We start from the raw sequence: 27,914 nt of genomic DNA, 5'->3' as shown, positions 1-27,914 counted from the left end.
GTGTATGTCGTATTAATTTACTATTCATTTATTTGTGGGTACTCAGGTGCAAATTGTGTTTCCATGGGACTGATACGATAAAAGTCTAAATTACTTAGTGTAAGAAAATGCACCAGTACGTATATAAGTATATCCGATTGATACAATAATTTTTAATATAGCGTACTTAAACTGTCGGCATCGTAATAGAACTGTTTTGTGTAACAGTGAGTATGTGATATATAAAAATATTTACTTTGAAGTGTCCTGTTGTAAAGCTATTATACGAGAATGTCACATTGTATTAATATATATTTTGGTTACTTACATTAAAATTACTTTAATATGCACAGAATACAAATTTTACAAATAATATATTGGAAGTTGTGTGAAATTCATTGTAATGGGGTTAAAGGAACGGCTAATATATTTTTGAAAAGTACTCTTAAATCATTAATATCATTAACACCTCACAAAAAAATTATATTCGTAAAAGTAAATACGCATAAGAAGAATAGTTAAATATGTCTTTGTACAAGGTTCAGTATACCATTAAAAACAATTGAAAATATAAATATTTGACAATGTAAAATGAGATCGAGTGTTTTCATCCAAAATTACCTTACCGAGAGTTGCTCAGGAGATGGCATTCTGACAAGAACGAGAAGAGCCTTTCACTGTTTGTTTTGCGTGACACGACAGGATTGGTATTTGTCAACTTCAATTTTTAACTTTTAATGTCTTGGAGGCGAATCATCGTGGGCCAAAGTAGTAAAAGCTTTTTACATTTACATTTGCATGAAAATTGTGTTATATTTACATCATATATATTTCAAAAAGTTCCATATTTCTGAGCACCTATGTCATAAAAACTGAGAAGAATAATGTATCAAGTAACTTTGACGCTAATAAGTTTCAAAGCTACCTCAAGAAAGCAAAAGAAATTTGTGTGGAAAATCTAACGAAAAATTTGTCGTTAAAAACGAGAAGTTAATCAACTAATTTTAATTCTACATTATGTATTATAATCTTCCATTTTTTTTAATGTGAACTATATATTATTAAAAATAGATTCTGTAATTATGATTCCATTCATTTTGAAAAGAAAATCCTTACTTACCAACTCCTGTTAATTTCATTGTGCTATACTAATAAGACTTATATTTTTATTGATGTGCAAGTAATTTTATGTTCACATTGTTACATTCCATTCAACCATTTCAGTCGTTTCGAATTTTAACTGTCGCACTGCCACAAAAAAAGAAATATACAATAAATTAGGCAAAACCATAGTCATCCACAAATTCTGCAAAAGATATACTTACCTACGTGTGAAGGACAGTAAAAAAGAAAAAATACGAACTGCCATAAAAAAACAATGATAACAGTTGCTTGAGTAATCTTCATATAAGATATTGCATTTTGTATTCCACAAGGGGTGAGCTTTAGTAGGAATTTAATTGGTCAAGTCTCATCTGTTTCCATCTTATTTTCTATACCAATCTGCTATTCTATACTAATCTGCTATTACCGAATATGGTGTATTTAAATTATCAAGAAAATGACTTTTTTACAGCGAAAATGCTTATTGAACATTGATTTTTCGAAATGATTTCTTAGAAGTGAACTCGTGTTTCAGTTCGCATTTTATGATATACCTTGATAGCGGTAGGGTTAAACCACTCGCGTAGTAACTTGCTTGTAGAAATTCGAACGTGTTCGAACATCTAGCCGCTTGAGACCTATTCTGCTTGATTGGAGTCGAGCACGTTCGAGTCGCTCAAGCTGTCTCCTATTTGTTTCGGGCCGAGTTTCAAGCCGCTCAAACTTATCATCGAGTTCGGACCTCGAATGTTCAAAGACCCGTCACTAATCTTAGATGGAAATGCTAGGGAATTAGATTCAAGGGAATCGCTTACCTAATGTATCTATTAAGTGATGTGACGCATCTTGAGATTTCGGATGTGTCAGTCGCTATTGAACATGAGAACCTGGATACTAAACGCATACGTATTCACTAAAAAACGTGCAATAATTTAAACAGTTCATGTGGTTTCATTATAAAGATAACTTATCGGTTACTAACGGTATCGCTATTTTAAACTCTTAACACAGTGTCGACCGGCAATTTTACGCAAAAGCTATTTAATGTCACCGGTTATTCCGTAATTAATACTAGGTTTGCGGGTATTCACTGTGCAATTTATTCTATTGTTCCTACAAAAATTTATATTCGTTTATTTATATTTTGAAAATTATAGATTTAAAAATGGATAATTAGAATACATGTTCAAACCCGTCGAAACATTTACTAAATAATGTTTATAAAATTCGATGTGCGTCAAATTGACGCGTTCCGTAAACCTAGCATTAAATACGAAAGTGTAACGATCTAAATAAAACTTCAATATACTTTATTTATCTTATACATAATGAATTAAAATGAAACTTTGAACGTACCTGTTATATAACTTTGAATATTTTATTTTTGCGATATCTTAAATTGTCTCGTGTTTTGAAAACTGAAATGGCTGATGCAAGTGGAGGTACGAGTTAACTCGTGACCGGCCAACAACGTTTGGGCATGAAAACACGAGTTAACTCGTGACCGGTAAGCCATCTGTTGAAAAGATACTGTCCATACAAGTAACCTGGTCTTCAGTTGTGTTAGAACGATTTATTTTTCAATATTCTTTAAGAAGTCAATTTTGTTAGACACGCATTGAATGTTTCAAGACAAACTTGTGCACAAACTTCATTGTTAAATATTATTTAGAAAATTTTGATTTAAATCTCTTTTCGAATCTTGTATGTAAAGAATTTTTGAAATCTTTGTCCTTAACTATCTTTAAAAAAAATATTTTCCATCAAAACTTTTCACTTTCCATTCATCGTTTATCAAATTTTTCTTTCCGTCAACCCTTTGACATAAATTGGGTCACAAGAGCAATCTGTCTAAAAAAAAACAGCACACTCTTTCGGCACAAAAAAAATAGATGAAAGCAACCACCTAGTGTGTAAAGTACTGCCATTTTCCAGGACGTGATTAAGTTAGAGACCCAATATTGGACACTGGTCGACATACCGAAGCAGGAGAAACAGGAAACAGTGCCCGCGTTTGTCCTTCGAGCGTGTTCCATCATGGAGAAAACTCACAAAAGCGGGGAAGGTGTAAAAACCACTGCTCGCTTAGCCGAAGAGGTGGAGAATAAACGTGAACGCATCGAGAGACTTGAAAGTAAGCAGAAAGTAAAGTATAAATTATTTTATCTAGATACCTATAGTAGATACTTCAAAGTGACTTCAAATTACACTGTGGAACACGATTTTTGTTTTTGAATAGCCACCAGGTGGTCCTTATAGCGTTCCTTACCCTAAATACGAATCCGAGAACCAAACTGCTGGGTCACATCCAGTTTCCGAAGAAAATGGTTTTTTTTGTACAAACGGTTAATTGATTAATTTTCAGAAACATTTCAGATATCTATAACCTTCAAAATATTAATAATCGAAAGATAATACAATTTATACCAGCTATTTTCACTGATTCGATAGTTTTAGTGTTAATCACCGTAATAATATTACTCGTATATGTGTATTCAGATATTAAACATCAAATTATTTAAAACGAAACGATCGTGAAAAACTTTCTCATAACTATTATGAAAATTTATAAAACAATTAAACATTATACATACATATAAAAAATGACCGGGGTTCAGGTCTATACAGCGCATAGTCACGGCCCTGCATAGCTGTGGCCGGCGAGCGATGGCCGTGTAGCGCGAAAGTTCCGTGACGCGCTCTTCGCGGACATTTTCTTACCCCCTCACAAAGAAAAACCGATCTCACGCTTCCCACGGGGGGTTCCTCTTCAAAAATGTCTGCAGAATCCAATGGTGCACAGCAAATTCGTGCTAGCCAACCCACTTTTCGTAGAAATGTAATAGAAGTGCATACAAAGTACGCGCATCTACCCTTTTTCAAAATCTGATCATCATTTACAAACATTTAATAATACGCAAAATTCAAAATTTTTATAGTTACGTGTTCAGGCAAGTCTCCTTTATTCTCTGCGATAAATTTTAACTACCTATCGTTTTTAGTTTTCACGTAACACTTGGCTTTCTGAAAAATTCGACCGTTTTTACAAAAACCCATTTTTTTCGAAAACTGTACGTGACCCAGCAATTTGGTTTTCGGATTCGTATTTAGGGTAAGGAACTTTATAAGAATCACCTAGTGGTTATTGTAAGAAACAAAAAAAGTTCAAATTTGTTCCACAATGTTGTTAACATATAAAGTGTTCTAAACCTCAGAGTTCAAATTCTGTCACAGGGAAACGATTACAACACATAAAAAGACTTAAAGCACTTAACGATTGAAACACTTATTTTAAATTATTTGTTATGCCTCTAGTAGTAATTAGATTAATACTATGATGCCAAACAATTAATAACTAATTCCAGTACCATTTGACTCCGTTACCAAAGAACAAGTAGTATTAAACAAAACACTAAAAATTTTCGTGATAGTCAACGTGTTAAAAGAAAGAATAAGTTTTTGTCTAAACAATTATTCGAATAAAAATTGATTTAGTAATACCAAACATATGTGCAACATCATAGATATATACGTACATATTTATTGTAACTACGAAATAGGTATGACAACGGCACAAATCGAGGCAGAAAATACGCAGCTGACTAACGACCTCTACAGACTGCTGAAAAGATATACAGGCCTGAGAAATCTCATCCGAGATTTAAAGGTATTTATGATATTTATCTCTTTATTCACAACAGTCCTCGAGACCCGATAAACCAGTAAACAAGCCGCAAAAGCTTCTCGCGATCAAAAGAATCTGAGAGGACACTTCAGTCTACTTCTCGCGTGTTTATTACAACACGCTTATTCAAAGAGTCTGCTGTCGTTTTCACTTGTACCAACGTTGCAGTAAATTAAATACAAAATGTTACTCGATGCAATGGAAGAACCAGCATATATTGTTCCTATCACAAAATTCAGAAAAACATTTGTCGGTTCTTAGAAAGAAGGTATTATACCGAATTACAGCTCCACCTAAGTGATACTGATGCGAATATCAGATCACATATTAAAATATTAAGGTAACTCACAGAGTTTGTAGTTTGCCGTCGCTCGTGTTTATGTGTTTTGCGTCTAAGTTGATGATGTAACACATCCTGAACCAGCTCTAGCTCAAAACACTCAAACTGTTGTATCTCGAATGATGCTTATTTATAACTGTGAGACTATTCCAATTCTGAATTTTCTTATAATTTCTTAATTTATAAACCTTTATACTGATTAACTTATTATAAAATTAATTATAACCCCATTAAACACAAGTTTTAAAAAGCAACAGGTTTTAGGAAGAATTAAAAGCACTAAGTTCCTAGAAACTATAGAACGACGCGATGCAAATTCAACACCTAACATAATTGTAACATTTCAGTCCACCTTAACACACAATTTGACCCACAAGTGTTTCATAGTAAATAATAATTTTGTGAACTTCTGTAATACAATTACCCAAAGATTACCTAAACCAATAACAGTATGAGTTGATAAGAAAATTTCATAAGGAAGGAAAATCTTACAAAGAAATCGCGAAACTCATAAATAAAAGCAGGCGAATCGTAGCTAATTAAGAAGTTAAAAAATGAACGAAACAGTGCAAATAAAGGTCGTTTAGAACACTCGTGAAAATTGAATTCCAGAGGGGAGAAACTTATTATATGTAAAATAAAAGAAACAACACCGGTATAAATAGTTAACGAAACTATTCGCTTATTTCTCTATCGGTAAAATATTTAACGATAAAAACAGGAACTTTTACATTTCTGTCTTTGACCAGTACTCTACGACTCTCCCGTACAAGCTGAGACTCTACAGAACGTGGTCTTACATATGAACATGAGTGCAATTACATTTACATACATTTAACCAGTTAACTGTGGAATTTAGTTGGAAAAACCTCTCGTTCTGTGCGCAATAAAATCGAAAAATGGAGCGTGTACTCGTTGAACGCAGGACGAATGCACGTAGAGTATATTTTAATGAAAAATCAAAGCGAAACAAAGAATTACATGTTTATGTGAAAAAATAAAGAGTTCATCGCTGAAAGAATTAGTGTCATGTCAAGCTTTACGATAACGTGTATACTCGTCAAACACAGTTAACTGGTTAAATAAGAATTCAATGTCGACTTCGTTACTACTTCTTTGTAATTAATGCACCCCTATGTTTGTCCCGCAGGAGGAGTACAATAGTTCGAAAATGTATCCAATCTTCCCGCGTTATCCAATATTGAAGGATATGATAAAGGACATCATGCACAACCCAGACTACATGGAGGTGTGCCACGAGGTAGATCAAGCATAGCGGCCGGACCCCCTCCACCGTTCGCCACGCATGACCATGTAAAATTTTGCTTTGCAAAAGTGATCATTGTGGCTGTCGGTGAAGGGGGTGAACCAGACAATAGGAGCCTGAACGAGACGTTACCATCACAAACACCGGCGTCTCTTTTCATGGATACTCATATAGATAAACTGATTAACATTTTGACTGCCATGTCGTCCAAAAGCATCTGACGCTGAATTTGATCCAGACCTAAAATTTAATCTTCACGCGAAAACATTAAAAGAGCAAAGCTTGACTAGCGCTGTCGAGATTCGAGACGTTGTTTCTTTTTTATTTTTAATCTTGTTGTACTATTGTATATTAAGCGAACGGCTGGCAGTCAAGCTTCGAAGCGAATCTGCACCAATTTCTACAAAATCGTTTATTCCTTACCCGCGTGTTATGTTTGTACTGGACTCTTTACACCATCATCTCGAACAGTTGAAATTTTATAACGAGACAAACATTTCTGTTTAACTCGCGTTCTGGTGAATTATGCTGTAAAAGTCTATATTTGCATAAACATCTACTTGCCAGTAATATAGTAACTTAACAAAGAGAGTACAGACGGTAACTTAGCATACTATCGTGACATTTATAATTAAGAAACACCCTTCGTCATAATTATTTCTTATTTACAATGAAGGGGAAGCAATAGGATTTTCAGGAAATCCTTCTTATGTTGGAACGAAAATAGTAATATTTAGAGTAAAATGTTAGTTGTGAAGTAGACTGCTGATGAACTGTTATTTGCTGATTCCGTTGACCCCTGAAACAATTGTTAAACTACGTATTCTTAAAAACTCTGTGTTAATAAAACGTATGCACATGCATTGACTATTAATTCGGAATACGCAACATTTTGATTATTATTATCGTAACAAAGGTACTCGTTAACATTAAATCCATAATACGTATCCATTTTATGCACTGCAATTAAATTATACTACTTTGAATAAAATATCAATGACAATAGAGAAAGTACTTATGTTTGGTTGGATTATCAATGATCAAAATAATTTGTAGTACCTTGAATGTCTTAAAATTATGATCCGGCCATTATAAATTGATGCGTAGATATACAATTACCCTCTTCGGCAGCTCGACATCTGAGCCGTTATCCACCACTCCCTGTTTACCAACCGTATTCCCCTCTTGGCTTTCTTCTTTGATGAGTGATGTTGCCGATTAATTGGTGCGCGCATGAATGTAATGAATGTAATTCGAAACTTACACAAAGATCGGTGCTTATAAAACTTTTCTCACTTTTTTGAACAATTATACTAATTAAAACCATAAAAGCGTTCACTTGCCGTCTCCAATAATATCATTTATGACATTCAGGCCTCGTTTTTAATCAGGAAAATAATTGAGAAAAATATAACTTGAGATAAAATTATTCAGCACCTAGAATGATGATGCTGAGCCATTTTCTGCTAACACACGAGTCATCGATTGCGTGCATTGAGTTTAAACACATAAAAAAACATTCATTGTCCCTAATAGCTCATTAGCCCAACAGTCTACGCATCAATTCTTCGGCCAGATCTTAACTGCACACTTTCACTTCATATTCATGTAGCCTGAATAGAGTTCAACGGATACACCAAGTAACAGAGAGCAGTGCCAATATAAAAGTGACCGAACCGATCACATTAGTTTCTGATTTCAATCGGAATAGCCGCTTGCACGTTGAAACACAAAACACAAAGTTGTACCGGCGCGGTTCGCGCAGTGTACAGTTTTTCTTAAGACAGTTAATGTTGTTCATCAAAGGGAAGTAACACCTGAGTATATTTAGATTCGTAATTCTAATGTGTGCTGTTGTGTAAAAGTATGCGTGCGCCTGTGTGAAGATAAATCTTATTAAGAGAATCTGTGCAGTTCTTTCGAGGATAGACCGTCGCAGCAACAATCACGTCTGATGTGATCGAATGGCTAAATTTCATTTTCTTTTTACAAAGACTTTGTTCAATCATAGAATTAGCAGAATACAATTGGCAGTATGTGCTTATATATTTTGTTGGCACTCTCCATTGTGCAATAATGTTTTATTTCACCAATCTGTTCTAAATGCATATAGCAATACACGAAGTCTGATCTAGGTAGTATTTACTAGTATACTGAGATAAGTATACTATTGTGTAGAAAAATGTTAATATCCTGAAAACGCTCGAGTACCATATTGGACTGCAGGTTTAATAATCTTTTCAAATCAATTTCAATTTCGTAACTGCGCGTGTCATCGGCGTTGCAATTTTTATACACAGTAGTATAACATTTTTGACGAATGGATTTTTAGTACGAAAGAAAACTACCTAATACCCCACCACATAATTGAAGTAGTAGAAGTCACATGGTCTTGTTGCGACGGGATACATTTTTCACGTGATTAGATAAAAACGATATTCTGCTTCCTGCTATTCGTCGTCATAAGTATTATGAACTAGCGGAATAATACGCAAACTACATCTTTTATACGACCGAACAATAGTTGTTGCTTCGACTATATTAAGACTATTAGATATGATATCATTAATCGGTTAATCGGTTGATCATCAATGTTCGATATGATATGTATATGTACATATATATATTAAAAAAATATATGTGTGTGTATGTGCGTGTACACTTATATAATGCACAATGCACGTCAGTATTGTTGAACGTAAGTTTTACAGTTGAAAGTGTTTACATACCATCATTCATTCTCTTATACAGTTGTGCCATTACAAAAAGGGCATAACTTTCAGAGGGTACATCTTATATGGGCAGCAGTAGCATTCATTTCTTTTTCTGTTCATAGACACTTTCACATTTCAGCATATATGAAACAATCAGTAAAGAATCTGAAATGAGCTAGAAAACTTATTTAATAAAAGAATTGCGTACCGTCATCATCAATTATATTGATTGCCAGTTAACCTAATTATTTGATGAATACAAGGACACATGTCCAAGGAGGTTACATTGCATTCTCCAAAACTTCTCGAAAATTTTATTGATCTTTCTATACGATATAAGTAATTATATTAATGGAGTCGTATTTAATTTGCAGGTTCAGTATCTGTTAAAACTATGAGTCCTTAATATTTTGGTATGCTTAGATCAGAACATACTACTGAAAACTGTTCGCAAGTTTTCCTAATAACACATCTAATTAAATCTCCAGAATATGAAATAAAATTTGTATGCAGGAAGCAGTGTATTAACAACATCTGCGAGGTTTCAATTCCTATTTAATTGTGTTAAGGCTAGACTCTACACACTAAGCAAACCATCTGCCTAATAAAAGGCAGAGATATTCATCGAAACTTTGTTTCTCTTTCCAAAATAATTAATTAACTCAAAAATACTTTTCTTCCTCATATCTCTACTCTTATACCAGCCCTAACAGTAATAACGTGATTGTCTATCCTTAACGCAAATAAAAACAAATATGGTAAGTCCTTGGTTAAGGCAACGATTTTGTCCCAGATAAGTATCACTGCTATCATGTTCGCTCCTTTCTTTCATTTAGTGTGAGATTCAACGTTATTACTCTAATTCGTTCACTAATTATATTTAACTATATACCATAATTTAACACATTTATGTCAGGAGATATTTCTATCTGTTTAATCATAGATTGTAATAATAACAATGTTCACATAAATGCTGTTTGAGTATTTTAATGTTATAAATTGCCTGTGTACCATCGGTGGTACATGTCTGAGTGAACGCATTTATAACTTTCGTAACTGAGCGAGCATAACATTGGTATTTAAAAAAAGGCACCGATGCCTGTTTAGAAGGAGATAATGTTTACATTAAAACAATACTATGTATTTGTCTGTGGCCTCAAATTCGTTGCGCTAATTCAAGTGCATTACCCATTTTGTATAGCGAAACCATTATAATTGTAGGTAGCGTATGACAGCATTCAGAACTAAGACAGAAGAGTGAAGACGTAATTAAAATACTATAAGTGTTATTTCATGTTTGCATACATACTGCTACTGTAAAGAGCAAGCATACACATTTACTAACACATATCCATGTATACGTACGTACTACTTCAATAATCAATTTAAAGAAATAACATGTTCTTGAACTGTTAGAAAACGAGTAAATTAGGGACGGGCAGCTTGTTACTTTAGTACCGAGAATTTGTAACTTATATTTATTATCTATAATTGCCTACTACCGATCATTTCTTTATTGAAATAATTATTTTTTTATTATCCACGTTAAGTAAAATTCATTTCAATAATGAAAACAATAACTCTTTTTCAAATTTTTTAACTTTTTGTCATCTGCTCTTGATTTGCGATCAGCTTTATTTCGACGTAACGGAAAATATTATTGTTTGCTATGAACCATTAGAATATTTCTATTTTATAATGTGCGTACGTATATGAACAGAACAAAATACATTTTCAGTTGCGGTGTCTTATTATAACGCATTTTCCTTTTTAAAATACAAAAAACCTGGTCGCTTATGCGGAACATCAAATGCGCTATAAGACCATATCGAATAGTTTTACATCAATTAAATTTTACTAAACTAATAAGTATTTATTGAATTTCACACTATGCATTTTATTTATTTTTTTAATAGTTATTAAATGATTTTATTTTATGGTTAACTAAAGCATTATTTGGATAATCTGCATTATCACTATGATAGAGACGGGGAAATTTTCTGAAAAGATTTCAAACATGCATTACATTATTACTAAGTGGCCAAAGTAATTTAAAACTCACAACTTTACTAAAATAAAGTCGAAACTATTCGAACATACCCTACATTTCTACGTTAAACTTAACCACAAGTATTCGATATGGTCTCCGTACAGAACGAACGTGTTATATCATTGCAGTTCATGTTCTTGATAAATTATCATCATTTCGAAGGATAACAAAAGAATTCTAACAACACTATGTTTATATTATGACAAGTATTTCTGCTTGAATACGATACACAGGTGACTGTAGGTGACAGAGGAGTATCGTTCAGTACGTAACAAATAACCATGTTCAAGTGATCTTGAGAATTGAATATTTTCTCGCGGGAATATTTATTTTATTACACGCTATTGTGATATTGGCTTTCGTTTCAAACAAGACACACGACAGCCTTTAAGAGTCTATTTCGCGTTTTACGGTTAAGACATAATAGTAATTATAGACAAACAAAATTATGTACATATACGCCACGTAAGTAATATATAAGAGACAATGGCTGACAGCTCGAAATCAAAATGCAATATATAAAGCGTGACATACATTGAGCCTACATGAGGATCCACTATCAGTCTGTGGATCCCTTTCAATGTGTGACAACGCATAGTAACCCAAACACATCAATCCTTTCTACAAAACATTATTCTTACACAATGAAAACAGAACAAATCGATCCTCGAGTTTCGGTGCCTGGTCCTCTTTTTATTCAAGATTTCAAATGCTATTAACACGTATAACCTTCCCATAAAGTTAAAATAATATGCTTTACTAAAAATGAACTTTTTTTACGAACATAATTGAATGGTTGTCTAAAAGATGAAGACTATGACGAATTTAATAAACAGAGGTGGACGGTTGATGTAATATAGGTCCCGTTTTCCAAGTTGAAAAATGAAAACAATAATTCAATAACTAAAAAATAATTTGTTACTTCTTAAGAATACAAAATTGAAACAAGTCCTTCTCTTTTCTTTGGTAATAATCGATAAAGTTTTGTACGGTATTAGTAAATTATTAGGTTCTGGTATGTTGACTCAAATTCGTAAATTCTCTATAAAGTCATCAATGTTTACGTGTCTTTTATGAATTTCTGGTATTTAGGGTGATAATTAGAAAATAAAATTTTGTAGAAACGTTCTTTACGTCACATTCTCTCCTTTCTTCATAAAAGTCACGTTTTGAACAATTTGTAGCAGAGATCCTTCTTTTAAACACCCATTCAATTTTTGTTGAAAAAGGTACGCCTAATTGCATTTTTTGATTGGAAATATGTGACACGGAATATTCTAAAACAATGAAAAATATTATTGAGAACAAATTGATCCGTTTATTAATAAATTCAACAATAAGCAGTACATACTTGTGTGAAAAAGCGTATAAAATCAAAAATAAGTTATAGGAAGAAAAATAAACACTTGTGTGTATTTTCTTACAAAATAGAAGATATCAATTCTTCGGTTATAGTGAAGTACGTAGACGATCAAATAGATTTTCATAAAATTGACAAATGTAGGAATGCGTATTTTAAACAATTTTTCCCACTCATGAAAATGTCATTTTCATTTTATTCCCGAGGTAATCACGAAATACTTTCATACATAATTCTCAAAAATCCTTCCAGTTTGAATCCAACGAATTCTTATGAAAACTAAAAGTATTCAAAATTATAGAATCATTCAGAATATGCATATTTCCCATGCAAATACAAATTGGAAATTATTTATCGTTTCTCAGATGAAAGATTTGTTTTTTTAATGATAAATATTAATAATTGAAAATTGAAGCTTTTCACGTTTTCCTTCCATTTATTATAATGTTTTGCACTGTAATAGTTTATCATAAATTACTTCCATGTTTGCAAGAAGTTTACTATAAAATAAAGTAAATGACGCAGCATGATAATTTTAAGAAGGGCACTTTATAGTAAACGTTTTCGTACCTTTATTAGTTAGATATATTAAGTATAACATTACAATTTAAAGTAATTCATTCATTAACAAAACGTTATCATGTTTCAGTTTCACTTACGTAATAACAAACTTCCTTTGCAAACGTAAAAAATCCTGTACTATATATGGCATATAATTAAAAACAAACGCGCAAAATATCATAAAATAGAGACAAACATGTTGAATCATTGTTCCCGAGAAAAGTAACACGTATGACTGAACATTGAACAATTTTTATGCGCTAAAAAAAGAGATTTCAATATCTAACACTAGAGCTAATTAATGTATAATCCTTATAAAAATTGTAAGAATAGATTTTTTTGGTTTTTTCATATGTTCAATACAGTTTTAAAGGGAAACTATTTATTTTTGACATCATTTCGAATATTTAACCCTGTAAAGATACCAATAATTGCGAAATAAGCAAATTGAAATCTTCTCGATTTTTATTTCCATGAAAAATATGCGTGTTTTGGATAGTATTGTAAGTATGGACGTCTACATAACATATACCGAAATGAAATTGGATTTATGAAATGTAACATTATGACAATTTTTGTTCATTCTGGACCACACTTCATTCGTGTATAACATGGAGGCTAATTTTAGGGTTGAAGGAAACTATAACTTTATTTAGAATAACATTTATTGTATTAAACTTAATAGTAATTTCTACGTCCGTGTGATAATTTTGTCACATGCATTTTTAAAACGAAAGAAGAAAAAAATTATTTACACTTAAAAAACTTCAGTAGAACACAAGAAACGTGCAGATGAGTACAATCACACCCAGGCACCGTCACTTACAAGCTCGAGCATTTAGCTAAAAGCTATTAGATAATTTCATACACATACTATCAAATACCCATACAAAATGCTGGGTACAGGCATATATAAGAACCGAAAATTAAATGGTGTTGTCGTAAGTAACGTACGATAACCAAATCAAGAAAGTAATTCATACTCTAACAATATATACAATATAATAAGATTATCTTTTTAAAATATTTGAAAATCAACAATTTACAAAAAAAGATGGAAATATTTTCTGACACATTTTCATTCTTATTTGCAAAATATCGTCTTTATAGTTTAAATTTCAGAAGAAGAGACTTGAGGAAAGTTATACTTACATGCATACTTTGCGGTCTTATTGCTCGCTAGACTCCATGATGGGGTTTCGCATATCTTGATGATGAGGTTTATCGATTTGTTGAATCTTGACCAATATCTTCAAACGATTCATCTATACTTTGCTATATACATATTCTTTGTCTTCATCATTCGATGGTTAGTTCTTTACGCAGAACCAACAGTAGGAGATACAATGCTAAATGTTATTATCATCTTGTATAGAGACTATTTTGTCCAATGCACCTGACTCGTCGCAGGTGATTTTTGACGATTTGATTAATTTCAGAAAATATCGCTACTCTAGTTGTCAATGTAAAATGCTTTTCATTTGATCTTTTTTATTGGTTCACTGTGAACCGTTTCTTGGGTAGTATCTTATTACGAAAGTAACAATATAATTCCATTTCATTCAAATCAAACAAATACTTTTTATTTATGACAAAAACTTGCAATAATATTTTAATGATTTACAAAATAAGGTTTCTCTACAATATAATTCATATGAAATATTTATATGCTGTTTTAAAATTGTACGTCTCTCACAATGAATCAGTGTAAAAGGTATTTTTATGGTTTCCACATATAAGGTGGCATTATACGAGATCAGTGTTCTAATTTACTACATCTTATACATAATATATGATATACGCTGTTGGTTCATACCATGTAATTACATAAACATACAAACATAACAATTACAACAAGTGGCTATGACTTTACCGAAGATATATCGAAGCAATATTTTGTTATGCCTCCATTCGCAATTTTATTTATTTAGAATAAATTTCCGTATTTATACGTCGTGTCAATACGAAATACGGAATATTTCTCGCGATCTCTTCTTTAACTTACAAGGAAAGATATCGAACCCAGAAATTCAAAAAATTACGAAACTTTGTGTGCAAATAAAGTAAATCAAGCCTAATGTGTTACAATCTTTTTCGTGCCGGATTTAACTTTGAAAAGGTGAAACTACCCCTTGAAAAAAATGTAAATTTTTCTTTTTCATGGATTATCTTGAGAACGGTAAGAGATAGCGAAATCAATTTTAAGCAGAAAACATTGTTCCTTCACGTTTACAAAATTACAAAATAAAATTTTTCAAAATTTTGAAAGTAACGTAACTTTTTGAAAGATTGCCTCACTTTTATGTGAATTTTATCGTATTAGGTTTATTTAAAGTACTTCGTTTATGGTAGTATTTCATAAACGTTAGTTATGTATTTGTAACAAAGTTAATCAATATTTATTTTACAACGAAATTTGCAAAAGATATTTTATTTATTAATTTCGTATCGCATATAACATTTCAGCTTGAAGAAACATTTGTTGAGAAAGATAAATACAATCTTAATTAAAATAAAAAACAAACGAAAATTAAATAATTAATAATTTTGCCAAAAATACCCTGTATAAAGTTCAAATTGTTAAAACACGAAGAATACTAGAGATAATAAAGATCTCTAAGCGAACTGAAATTTCGTTTGAAAACTGATAAAAATGTTATTTTAAACCTCACAATGTAAGTAATATGATCGTATGAAAAATATAGAGAGTGATACATTTCTTTTTCATGCAGTCATCGATGATAACGTCGCAAGTCTCTTACAAAGTAAACTGTAGTAACGAAATGTCAAATTTATACAGCTAATGCATCTGATAGTACTATGTACACATGCAAAATTGGTAGTAATTTTATTTTCTGCGGGTATTTTTAAAAGAAAATTTCATAAAAACAACTCAAAGATTTTGCTCCTAGAACCAGGTTTTGCTCCCGTGAACAAAATATGTTTGTGGAAGCAATTCGAAGTGAATCATTCGAACAAATAATATAGAATGAAGGAAAAGAATCATTGAATATTTTTCTGTCTGCATCCAGCAAATCTACACTGAAACAATTAAATACCCAGATATACTGACTGTTTAGAATAGGGCTTTCGACGTAGATCTTATCTTGTTGTTAGTTTATAGTATACCATATTTGAAATAAGCATAACACAATGAATTACACTACAACTTAAACAAAGTGCACTTTATTTTCTGTTAACACTTTCTGATTTTATTATTCGGATTATTAGACATGAAAGAATATTTTTTGCTGTCATTTTATTGTGATTAAAATCGAGTGTACCAGTAAATAATCTGCCATTTTCTTAACAAAATAATGGTATAGGTACATTTATATTCGGTACTCTCACATTCCCGTCTTTGTATTTCATGAAAGTGGAACAAGATGTTAGTGGCGTGAAATCCAATGACGGTGAATAATATTAAGAAAATATTTTTAATTTTCATGAAACCAAATATTCAATATGATGAAAAATAATGGATTATGTACAGGTACACATGAAATATTAAAAAATCCAAACTTAATCAAAGATTTACGTGCGAATCAAAAACGTTAATCAATATTTGAAGATCAAAATTGTATGAAAAATAGAATCAACTTCCTATCAAAAATATATCAATTCCCTATTATCAATTTATCAATTTTATTCAGGCTGTTTAATTGCATATATTAAATATTTTAAGAGATTATTTTGCAAGCAGAAGCTAAATAAATATCAAGAGTAATAAAACTGAGTCTTCGGTTTCGCTATAATATTCACTATAACTCCATACCCTATAATATCGCGTCAGATTCGTGGTAAAGATTTCGAATAGAATTTAACAAACATAAATATTATTCAATTCATTTGAATTTAAATAAAAAATTATTCCTCTTTCATCAATAATTATACTTTAGAGCATATGTTTTCTCTTATTTTCAATAAATTATTAGTAACAAAGTAGTTTGATCGATTATGGTTCAGAAAGAAATGATAGGGCAAAGAGTTAAGTTATTAACAATTACTGTTAATACGGTCTTGTATTCTTTCAATTCTGACAGTCCACCAAAACCGTACGTGAATAATTTGATGATTTTTGTTCTACATTTTTCATATGTTACCTCACTCTTCACACTTAGAATCTCATGACTTTCTCCTTATACACTACTATTCGCAAATCGTTATAGGCCAGAGATATTTTTAATTCTCTACAAATTGAAAACAAACTTAAAGCTGCAAGTTTATTATTCTCAATTTTTACATTATTTTGACTTGCAGAATTACCCTTTAAAATATTTATTATATGTCGCCGAACAAACTGTATTTAAATCATTAATGAACTGCGGATATTTATGCGATTATAGTAGCCGAAAAAATATAAAGGTACCTTGTTAACATGTACGTACAGAGAACGAAGTATTAGTGCAATAGATAAATATTTACGTATATACCTAGAAACATATGTATATTACCTTTAACTTTTGACTTTTGATGGAGAGAATTGCTCTAACATATGTGCCATTCTCTATTGAACATCCAGTATATGGTATTAAACTTTCTTAAAATATTCATTTTATTACGTTCTGTAGATAAGGGGTTACTATAAGCGCAGAAACTTCCGTAGTTCAGTTAAGAATACGAAGACCAAAATTAACTAAAAGATTGCTAAAATCTATGTCTATAAATTCCAAATTACGAAGTTCTTTTTTATGAGTCGACTGATCAAATTCTATTTATAGGAAGCTGAGTTCACATAATTCATTCTGAATTAACAGTAATGCACGACGAAGGGGGAGTTTCCTTTTTGGTATATTCTCATGTGTTACGCTGTACAATGCATATGCAATGATGCTCGTTAAATTAGTCTGACATCAGATAGTACGAATCGAAATGACGTTTTGAAATTTTTATGTTAAATTATTAAATATTGATTAATTTTTTCAAAAGCAGGAACCCCGATTTTTTTACAATATTCAAAATTATAACAGTAAAATTACAGCTACAATATGTTTAATATTTTCTTAATGACGTTAACAATTTTTTATAATAAACAACTATTACGACAGATTTAATCGGCAGTTATAAAAAAAGATCCTATCTTTCATTGCTTTAATAGATCATCTGCTGTCAGAATGATTTCACATCTATCTTTATTGCGCAATGTATAGTAAATAGCAAATATAGTAAGTTTATACAGAAACAAACCCATAAAGGATAACCCTTTCTACATACTTCGCATTTTCTCTAATCAAGAACGAATTTTATGTGAACTTTGCACAAAAAAATGATATATACGATCAAAATTGCTATTTTTTATGCAAACACTACATTCCTAGACCAATGATCATCTAATTGTAAGACGAAGCTAAGGTGTATAATCTAAATGAAACGTAAAACGTACACGTAGTGAATAAGTAAAGCTATACTCATATGCAATGTCTTTGAATTGATGAATATAATAAAAAACGTGCTCGCCTTTTTCACGAAATTAGGAGAGTGCCAAATAGATTTTGAGAGTTTTTACATTGTATGCTCGGCACAAGATTACAGCGTACTGCAGAGTCATATGTCTGTGTTTCCATAAGATTTTTATATAGCGTGTTGTACAGATTATGTACTAGGGATATGCTTCTTTAACTGGAACGATATTTATGTTTGAACTTCCGATTATACTGAACAAATTTTTATACGCTCGTATCACAGTAATATTTAAGAAATCTTAGTGAAAAATATTTTTGCTTAAGTTCAATCTTGTTAAACATCTTATACGTAAATGTGATAAATAGACTATAATTTTACTAAAACTGAATGAAAATTCAAATTCTTAGAATATATGAATTTTCTTTCGATTCGTTATAGTTTCAAACTCCTGTACGATAATGTATTTACCTTCGGTACAAAAATTGGATCGTTCCAGTGAAATGGAAATGAACTAGCGTTTAATAATAACCATAATTATGATAAACGTATACAGGTGTCAGATACGAGAGATCTACTAAATGTGTTTAAATGGTGTGTGTATATGCTAAGCGTAATAGTCGTGATAATTGTTGTATTAAACGCGTAATATATGTAAATGGTGCTTTGGTTTCTCGAGGAACATCGTTAAGGATGGTATTTAGAAATACAATATTTCTCTGTGTGTACACATAATGATAACAATAGAGAATATTTCGTAACAGACAGTACAACCTAGCATAAAACGACTGTGTATGAAAAATGGAATTGAAAATGTGGAACAAAATTTTATTCGCGATGATTTTTGCAGAAAACATGTGGGAAATTAATTTATTTTCATTTACAAGTAAAATGTACGTTTTGGTTTCTCTTTACAAACACTGTTCTCGATCCCGATAGTATATTTATAGACGTATCCGCAACAAATTTCACTGTTCTGATACGTAATCAATAACACTTCATAACGAGTAAAACTCTGTGTAACGAATATAAATTTTACAAAATAATTTGTTGTTCTCTGTTAATATAAAAGTCTGAAGTGTTTTGTACAATGTTGCGCATACTCTTAATATTACAGAATGATCACGTGCATTTATTACTGAATTTCTATATTATCTTAAGTAAAACGCATTCTTAATTTTGATCACATCGATGGGACTAAGAGAACTTCCAACACCTATTTCACCATTTATTTACTACTATTACACATTTTTATAATTCAAATAGTCATCAAAAATATTTTAATTATTAAAAAGCCATAGAAGAGCGCCATATCTAAATATTCTAAATCAAAGATTCTACTAACTTGACTTTTATAAAAATGTTTTTCGAAAAAAATACTTCCCCGCATTTTCAGTCGAATTTTTCATACGGGAATATTTTCCTCTGGGTTATAGTGTTTATATCCAACTACCAGATAAAACAGATATACATGCGACGCGAATTTCTTCGCAGACTAATCTACTTAGATGTAGCAACAGAGGCGTAGCATAAACAAATTTATAAAAACAAGTCAGAAGATGTCAATTCGCTCGAAGATACGTTTTTATAAAAATCGGCCGTGTCATTGAACATTTGTACACTCATCGGTGACAGAAATGTAAAATTTCTGCTCGACTAAAATCGACGATATTGTTTGTTGCATGGAGATCAATTAAGAAATCAAAGGACCATTAACCGCTGATTCTCTAACAATAAGTGTACAATGATAACGTTGATCGGTCGCCATTAAGAAATTGATGAGCCGTCGCGAAAACTCATGTCCCGAATCCAATCGGTTCTCGTTAAGAGCGCGCCCGTAACTCCACCAATGAAAAGTTGACCAATCTGTGTCCAAAGCCACGAATCGTACGCTTCTTGGCACATGTCTAAACAAGTTTCTTCTATAAGCCAGCTTTAGAATGATAAGCTTTGGGTATGTATTGATAAGTTAAATAGATGTAAATTTCTACGGAAAATATATACATATATATTTTGACAGAAGCTTCTTAAGGAAGTTTCGCGATATATCAGGTGTATCGATAAATACTCTATCATTTTTACTTAAATAAATTGGTAGTGTGGTTTAAATTTAGAACACCCGCGCTTTTATATATTCAAGATGACGTACGGTATCGGAGAAGAGAAATATTTAATTTAACAAAATATGTTAGATTGTTTATTGGTACACTTAATAAATATACTACGATATCTTCGTGATATTTTCTGAATATGGTACATACATTGAACCGTTTTGGACACATATGACCCCATTATGGAACACATTTTACTAGATGTTCCAAAATTGGACGAATGAACAATGGCAATGAAACTGAAGGTAGATTTCAGTAACTTCATAATGGATTTTCTCTTTTTTTTTATTTCATGGTATCTGAAATATGTTCTCTAGTAGTTATTAAGCCATTGCCGTTTAGCTGAGTATCATTGGCTTTAGACTGCGGATTTCATGCATTTGCTCATAGCGAAACACTTCTTTGCATAACCATAGCATTATATAACTTCTAATCAGAAACATTTAACCGCAGTTTCCATTTTCTTTGCAGTTTAATTGTTAATCAGCCGTACCTTTGTCTTGTATTAAAATTTTTATAAACTACAACAAGTTATAAAAAGCTAAGTTTGCATAGATATCCGCTGTCCATCCATGTACTTCGGTGCTGTCCATAAATGGAGCTCTATGAATTCCATTTTTGTTATGAGATAACAATTTTACCTGCATCTAGAATATCGAAAATGGCAGAAAATTAAGTGGAATGTAATCAAATTAAATGAATTAGACATCAACACACGCCATATACATTGCACTTCAAATGAATTGAATTTTTTTAGAGACGCAATCATCAATTATAGGTTAAATTCTTCTTATAAACGTTTGCTCAAAAACTGCGACAAAAATGTCAACGGAAAAGAAGGAAGACTACATAGTGTAATATCATTTTTTAAAACATATTTTTTACAATTCAAAACAATTTTTCGAAATCGAATAATTAATAAGAATAATTCCAGGTATACAATTATAAATAATTGTACACTTATATATTAATTATATATTAATTTATAAAATAATTATATTTTGTGTTTATACCAACATTGAATGATTGAAAAAATTCCACAAACTTTATGTTTATCATTCAAATATATGAGAAATTCAAGTTACATATTATTTATTTTGTATTTTTCACTACTATTCAAATATACGAATATTTCATGCTTGTTAACAATATAGAAAAAAAACACAGATTTATAATAGAACGCGTGCAGACCATTAATATACATATTGTAATTATGTCTTCTGGACCCAATCACCGATACTGTGAAATAGGAGAATCAACTAATGATTTATAAATATTCCAGGCATTGGAAACTACAGAAACAAGATATTAATTGAGCTAAGCAATGAAACAAAAAGATCTCTTAAAACAGTTCTGCTGCCAGCCGTATGAATTTGGTCCATTGAATAAATTGCTCATTCAATATTTGTTATTATTCAGTTGCGTTTCAGTTTAGAACAAATGAATTATTACGTTCGTCAGGTGTCAGTAGCATAAGATATGCCTAAGCAGTTGAGTTTCTAAGTATAATTACCACCACTTTTTCGGAGTTACCCGGTTAAAACGGTTTTTAATGATCTGCACTTCTATATGTAAAACTACAGCATAAACAGATTCGAAAAGTTTTTAAGAGTCATCTCTATAAGACTAGTAACTATAATGTTGTTGGAATTAAAAAGTATAATACTGCCACAAGGTTCACACAAAAACCATCGGAAGCTTGTATGGAACAATATTTGCATAAACTTAACACGCTAAAAATGAAGAATAGAAATTACCAGTATTTGAATAATAGGTTACAAATGGAATCAGCATATAAAATTTCATATTGTTAGTTATAATATTTCATTAATTTAATAAATATTCATTTTTCAAACAAGTAGTATTTCATTTTGTCTTAATATATAGGTAATATAAATATTCAACTTTAAGATAAATCTCAGTAAACAATAAATGGGTATTTTAGTTTTTGTTGAAATATTAAATTTTTTTATTTTAACGTCACATACGAAAGAAACTTTAAACATAGTAAAAAATATATGATTAAGGAACATAGAAATGAAAAAATAAAATAAATGAAGATAAAAATAGTAAATACCAACAAAATAGTGCAAATGACTGCGTTTCCTCTCATTCAATTAAATATCAAGAAGTGATCACCCAAGTAGGAAGGTGGATCTCTTATCATTCCTCGAATCACAAATACCTTGTAACGGATAAATACCTATACTTATTTATAATATATATTTATTAATAACAGGATAAAGCAATGGACAAGTTTATCGAATGAAATTGTCCTGGTTAACCCTAATCAGAAAATTGAAGCTTCCAATGGAAGTAATCGTACATCCGCGTTGAACTATTGGTAATAGTGATTGGCACTATATAGGATTTAACAATTCGATTATGGTAGAAACTTATTACTTTGTACCTAATAAGACGTTTAAGTGATTCGCTTCAAGCATTACGAAAAGTTGAAAGTTACCTTGTGAAAACTAATTTCACTATGCGAAAAGTAAGTTGATCGTGATAAAATGAAACGAAGTGAGATGAAAATTAAGTCTATATGTAAAAATTACGATTTCAGTTTTGTTCTCAAATGATTTATAGTTAAAACTTTCTCACAATTTTTGACAATTTTATTTACGTGTAAATTAAATCAGTACATTTTCAGTTCAAATGAGCGAATATGTATTCAATACTTTGCACTTGGGAATTATTCATACGTTATATGCTTCAAGTGTTTTCATTTGCATACACACTTGTGCCAATTATGTCATTAACTAATGTCACTGTGTATTGCATATACCACGATTGTCTTATTTACAAGTACTAATTAATATCTGGATGAACATCGGATTACAACTTTGAGGCAAACACGTGTTTTTTGCATGGTACGTCACTGGTCATTCTTCTACTGACATAACTGATGATTTCAATAATCAATTTCGTCATATATAATCATTCTAAAAATTGACCCTGTCTATAAATGAACATCCTGTGAAATATGGAATATTGATTTCAAACATTAAATATTTTATCTTCGAATGATCTTTTGGAATTAGATACTCATTAAAAACAGTTACACATAATAGAATGCAACCAGTTATGCGTAAACACACGAACACGTTTATATTTATGGAAACTTGATAACTGCAATCCTGTACCCTTGCATTCCGTAAACACTGTTTTCATTATTCACATGTACAAATTGTGTGCATTTGTCTTGTCAAACCATGTTGGACACCCGTAATATGGTATATCGCCAATACGACAAGAAGGCACAGAAAACAGAAGACAGAAAGTCCCATTCGATAAATGGTCTGCACTGTATCTTAGATCTGTGACAATCTTAAAAAAAGCTACAGCGAGCGATACTTGGATAGCAGCGATGTACCGATACTCAGAATTTAGATCGTAGATAATTTTGATCGTATAGTATTTGTAATATGCGTGTAGTCATCTATGATTGTGAAGTAGTAATTAGTCTATAGCAAAACGATAAAGATCGATCCCCTAATTCTTCCGTGTTCAGTTGATATTTCCAATGTTTTAATAACCGCTTGATCAGGGGAACAGAATTTTAATAATCTAATTGAAGATCCATTCTTTGTTACATTTCACATGACGCAATTAAGATAAATTTTGAGAGAAACGTTTCTAAAATACACACTAGTCGAGAGAAAATGAAACGACGTTTCTTCTAATTTGCTTGAAATCTACAGGACTTTCGCAGAACAGTTCGTCGTATCAAGATTCCCAGATCCTTAAGCCAGGAATACTCAGTCCCTTATTTTGATAATATATTAATTTCAATTGGTTTGTCGTTATTACTTACAAATTAACATAAAAATAACAGTGTCATCGAAACACAATACTGTGCGTTATTAAGTATTCATCATACTTTCATTTTTTGCTATATTTACAAATAATGCGATACTACGTGTAAAACATGTGGTAGTAGTTCTTAGCGGTTAATTTAACCTCTTAATCAAGAAACATAAGTTAATTAATCATTTCCATTCAACTTCACCTACGTATTGTTACCTTTTTCCCTCCTCGTTTATGCAATAAATATTTCTGATATTTTCTTGTATCGTAACATGTATGTCGGTATTAAACGCGTTCTACTTAGATTTATTGCGGTAAGAATTTTTCGATGCTAATTTTATCCGCCTTACATTACGCTTTCGTGACTGTTTATATTAGAAAATTCACTCGAGTAATACGTTAAGATGCAAATTGAAGACAAGCAGAAAGAAAAGCTTAGCAATTATAGTAGTTAAGAAACAGCTGGCTGGACTTTCTTTACTGTAATGTGATACATAGTTTGATTATTGATTTGTTAATTTGTAAAAAAAGAATTATTGTGCGATTATTAATCAATCGGGTAAGAATGGGTGCGATAAAATTTTAGAAAGGAAGGTAGATAAGAACAGCAGGCATGTTCAAGTATAATACGACCATACTCGGTTTCGAGGTTCACGAGGCACATGAAAAGATAAATCTCTAGATGAGCGATTTGTAACCAGTATAACTGACATTTGCAGAAGACAGCTCTGATTTAGTAAAAAAAAAACTGATGCAACAAGAGCATTGCATGGCGAAACAAAACACGGGTGGTTTTAGGGAATACTGAACAGTGAAAGAACCGTAGCCGAGTGAAAAGATAACGATAGTACGTGGATAAAAGAAAAAGAGCTCTTTGATAAGAATGAAGCGGTACGGGGAAAGAAATAGAACGACATAAGAGAAGAAGGTTTATTAGATAGTGTGAGAGAGATAGAAAAATATGTAAATAAACCATCTATTTTAATTTGCCAAATAATACTTGCAACTGCATCTCACTTCAAAAATGACTACGCCACGAGACTCTTGACTCTTGAATGCCATGACTTACTCTGGACGCACGCTCGACAGCCCACTCGCCGAAACTGGTTGAACATGCCTGATGTTATAGACGGTATGGATCTATTATTAACGTCTCTGCAAGTTGAATCATTTGTTTGCAGTTTCGTTGTAACAGTTAGCAAAAATGTATGTATGTTAGTAAACAAGAAGAACGTGTGTTTGTAATTGCGTTCCTAAACTAAACTGGCCATTACAGTATAATATATACATATATATTATATATTATATATTATATATTATATATTATATATTATATATTATATATCAAGAGTAACGCGTTTGTGTACGAACTGGTGTTCAAGTAGTAAACAATTAGCAACTATAGATCATGCTAGGTTAGTAAAACGTAAATGTGTGTTAGATGTTATAGCGTTGTAACACGTAGTATTTACACTTTCCTGTTTATGGTAGCGTTCTATGTTCTCTGGTGGAAATTAGCGAGTAGTTAGATGTAATGTCAGGCAGTGTTCCCTCCCAATAGCCTCGCAATTCGGAAGAAAGATGGTTGATTCATTGGCCGAGGGCTCGATTTTGTCGTATCAATCAATTCTGTAGCATGATGACAATAGCAGTACAATTTTAATCGGTTCAATAGTGCGTATTTATAGGGAGAGAATACTATAGGTATATAGTTTGAAATTGTAGACTATACTCTATTAATTTAAATGAAACTGTACGCTATGATGTATATTGAATGTAGAACTTCAATTTTATCTAATATATCTGTGTTATCGCTAAAAACACTTTCCATGACTATTGGTTGTTAAGCTTTGTTAATAAAATTGTTTGAAATTTTAAACGGTTTTCAATTATAATGTAATACATAATAATTTCATTAAATTAGATATTTTTCAGCAACAACTGTTTGATCCGTCAACCATCTGAAATAAAGGTAAGAACTTGAATTAACCACCAAACCGCCATAATAAAATTTTCGTTTCTTGAGGTGGATTCGATTCTACCTCTTCATAATTGCAACTTTCCAATCTCGATGAGTGTTGCGAATATCCAATGTTCACCGTACTCAGCATTTCGAACTCGAGTCAGGTCAGTAAAGATCGAACGAACTTGAGACGAATACCCGAAACATTCGAGAATTTGAGCGGTTCGAGTATTTTGAACCGTCACATGTATATAGCTCGATCATCATTGGTCATCCCGTGAAATTTCAAAATTTTGAAAATTAATTAAATAAAGGGCATTCTTAGGACTACTGCCGTTAGTTGTACATCATTGTGTAAAGCTATTAAACGCATTAATTATAATTAATAAATGTTTTCAAATATTATTTTGTTGAAATACATTGCCATATAGAAATTATTAATGTGACGCGAATCCCATTGTACGATCAATTTTTTATTTAGATCAATCTTCTTTATTTTATTTTACCTGACACGTCCGAGCTACTTGGATGTAGTTGAGCTACTCGGTCTAGTCGAACTACTCGATCTAGTCAAGCCGCTCAAGTGTTCGAATGCTTGCATAAGTAGATAAGTAAGCAAAACACTCGATTCGAGCTCGCCCGATCTTTACGACCAGAGTCGAGTTCTCGAGTTCCTAATATATTTGAAAATTCGAACTTCGCCAATTTAAATGACCATAAAATATGTTGTCAATTCAAATCAAATACAAGAAATCTTTGAAACTGAGAACAACAGAAATAAAATGGGTAGATTTCTTAAAACAGTGAATCTGTGAGAAGAAATCTAACAATTAGACGAGCATGTCGCTAATAACCGAGAAGTCAATGCGACATTGAACAACGAAAGGTAAAAAAACAGGAATTGATATTATTCAGGCTAGATTTTTCAAAACGGAGATGCCGAGGGAGGCGCGGAGCTCCTCCATCGTCCATATTATCACTTCGTAATTACTGTCGGATTCGACGGATTTTTGCAATTAACCTCAACTTTTCGGATTATTTCTTAAAATGCGTTAAACAATCCAGCAAGAAAAATGTAGTTTGCATTCTCAAATAATATTTTTCCAACTTTTTAAGCTATTGCTCGCAATTTTTACAATTTGTCATTCTGTACAGAGAGATAACTCTTTTTGGGGGACCCTATTTCTTATTTTGTCCATAATTGTTCGAATTTCTTAAAAAATTCGAAATAACTTTGTGTGACAATCCGAGTTTACGTGTAGCTTCTCGTACCTCAACTTCCTGTTTCCAATACGCTAAGGTAAAACATCGTTTTCTTCCTCAATAAGATAGGTATAATGTGGCGTTATAATTATGACTAACACTATTTGTACCGAAAGTGTTGAAAAATAGATATTAATAGATTTCATTCATTTAAATTATCTCTTGGTAGGAATAGGTATTCTACAAAAGGACGGTAAAAATAATGTTAATGAAGAATAATTCAAATAAGTTTTTGTTCAACGCTTGTAACTCTCAATGAATTAACAAAATAATGTATATGCATTAGAGAATTCCGTATGCGATTTCT

General features: G+C 31.5%; 1 protein-coding gene and 1 long non-coding RNA gene across 2 annotated transcripts in view; one reads left to right on the top strand and one right to left on the bottom strand.

Moving 5' to 3' along the window:
* Positions 1-10,000, top strand: part of LOC116426672 (uncharacterized) — a 141,068-nt gene extending 131,068 nt beyond the window's left edge. The window contains exons 5-7 of the mRNA XM_031975963.2: positions 3,019-3,217; positions 4,644-4,750; positions 6,259-10,000. Coding sequence (XP_031831823.1) covers positions 3,019-3,217; positions 4,644-4,750; positions 6,259-6,384 — 432 coding nt within the window. The 3' untranslated portion in view covers positions 6,385-10,000. The remainder of the gene's footprint in view (positions 1-3,018; positions 3,218-4,643; positions 4,751-6,258) is intronic.
* On the bottom strand, positions 1,920-25,430 carry LOC143174800 (uncharacterized). The gene is made up of 4 exons (XR_012999167.1): positions 25,399-25,430; positions 4,620-4,702; positions 2,440-3,210; positions 1,920-1,996 (listed from the first exon to the last, which is right to left on the bottom strand). It is a non-coding gene; the product is annotated as an uncharacterized LOC143174800 (long non-coding RNA).
* Positions 25,431-27,914: the final 2,484 nt, after the last annotated feature.

This window comes from Nomia melanderi, chromosome 8 (genome assembly GCF_051020985.1).
Source record: "Nomia melanderi isolate GNS246 chromosome 8, iyNomMela1, whole genome shotgun sequence".
NCBI lineage: Eukaryota > Metazoa > Arthropoda > Insecta > Hymenoptera > Halictidae > Nomia > Nomia melanderi.
This window is presented reverse-complemented; position numbering and strand designations above follow the sequence as displayed.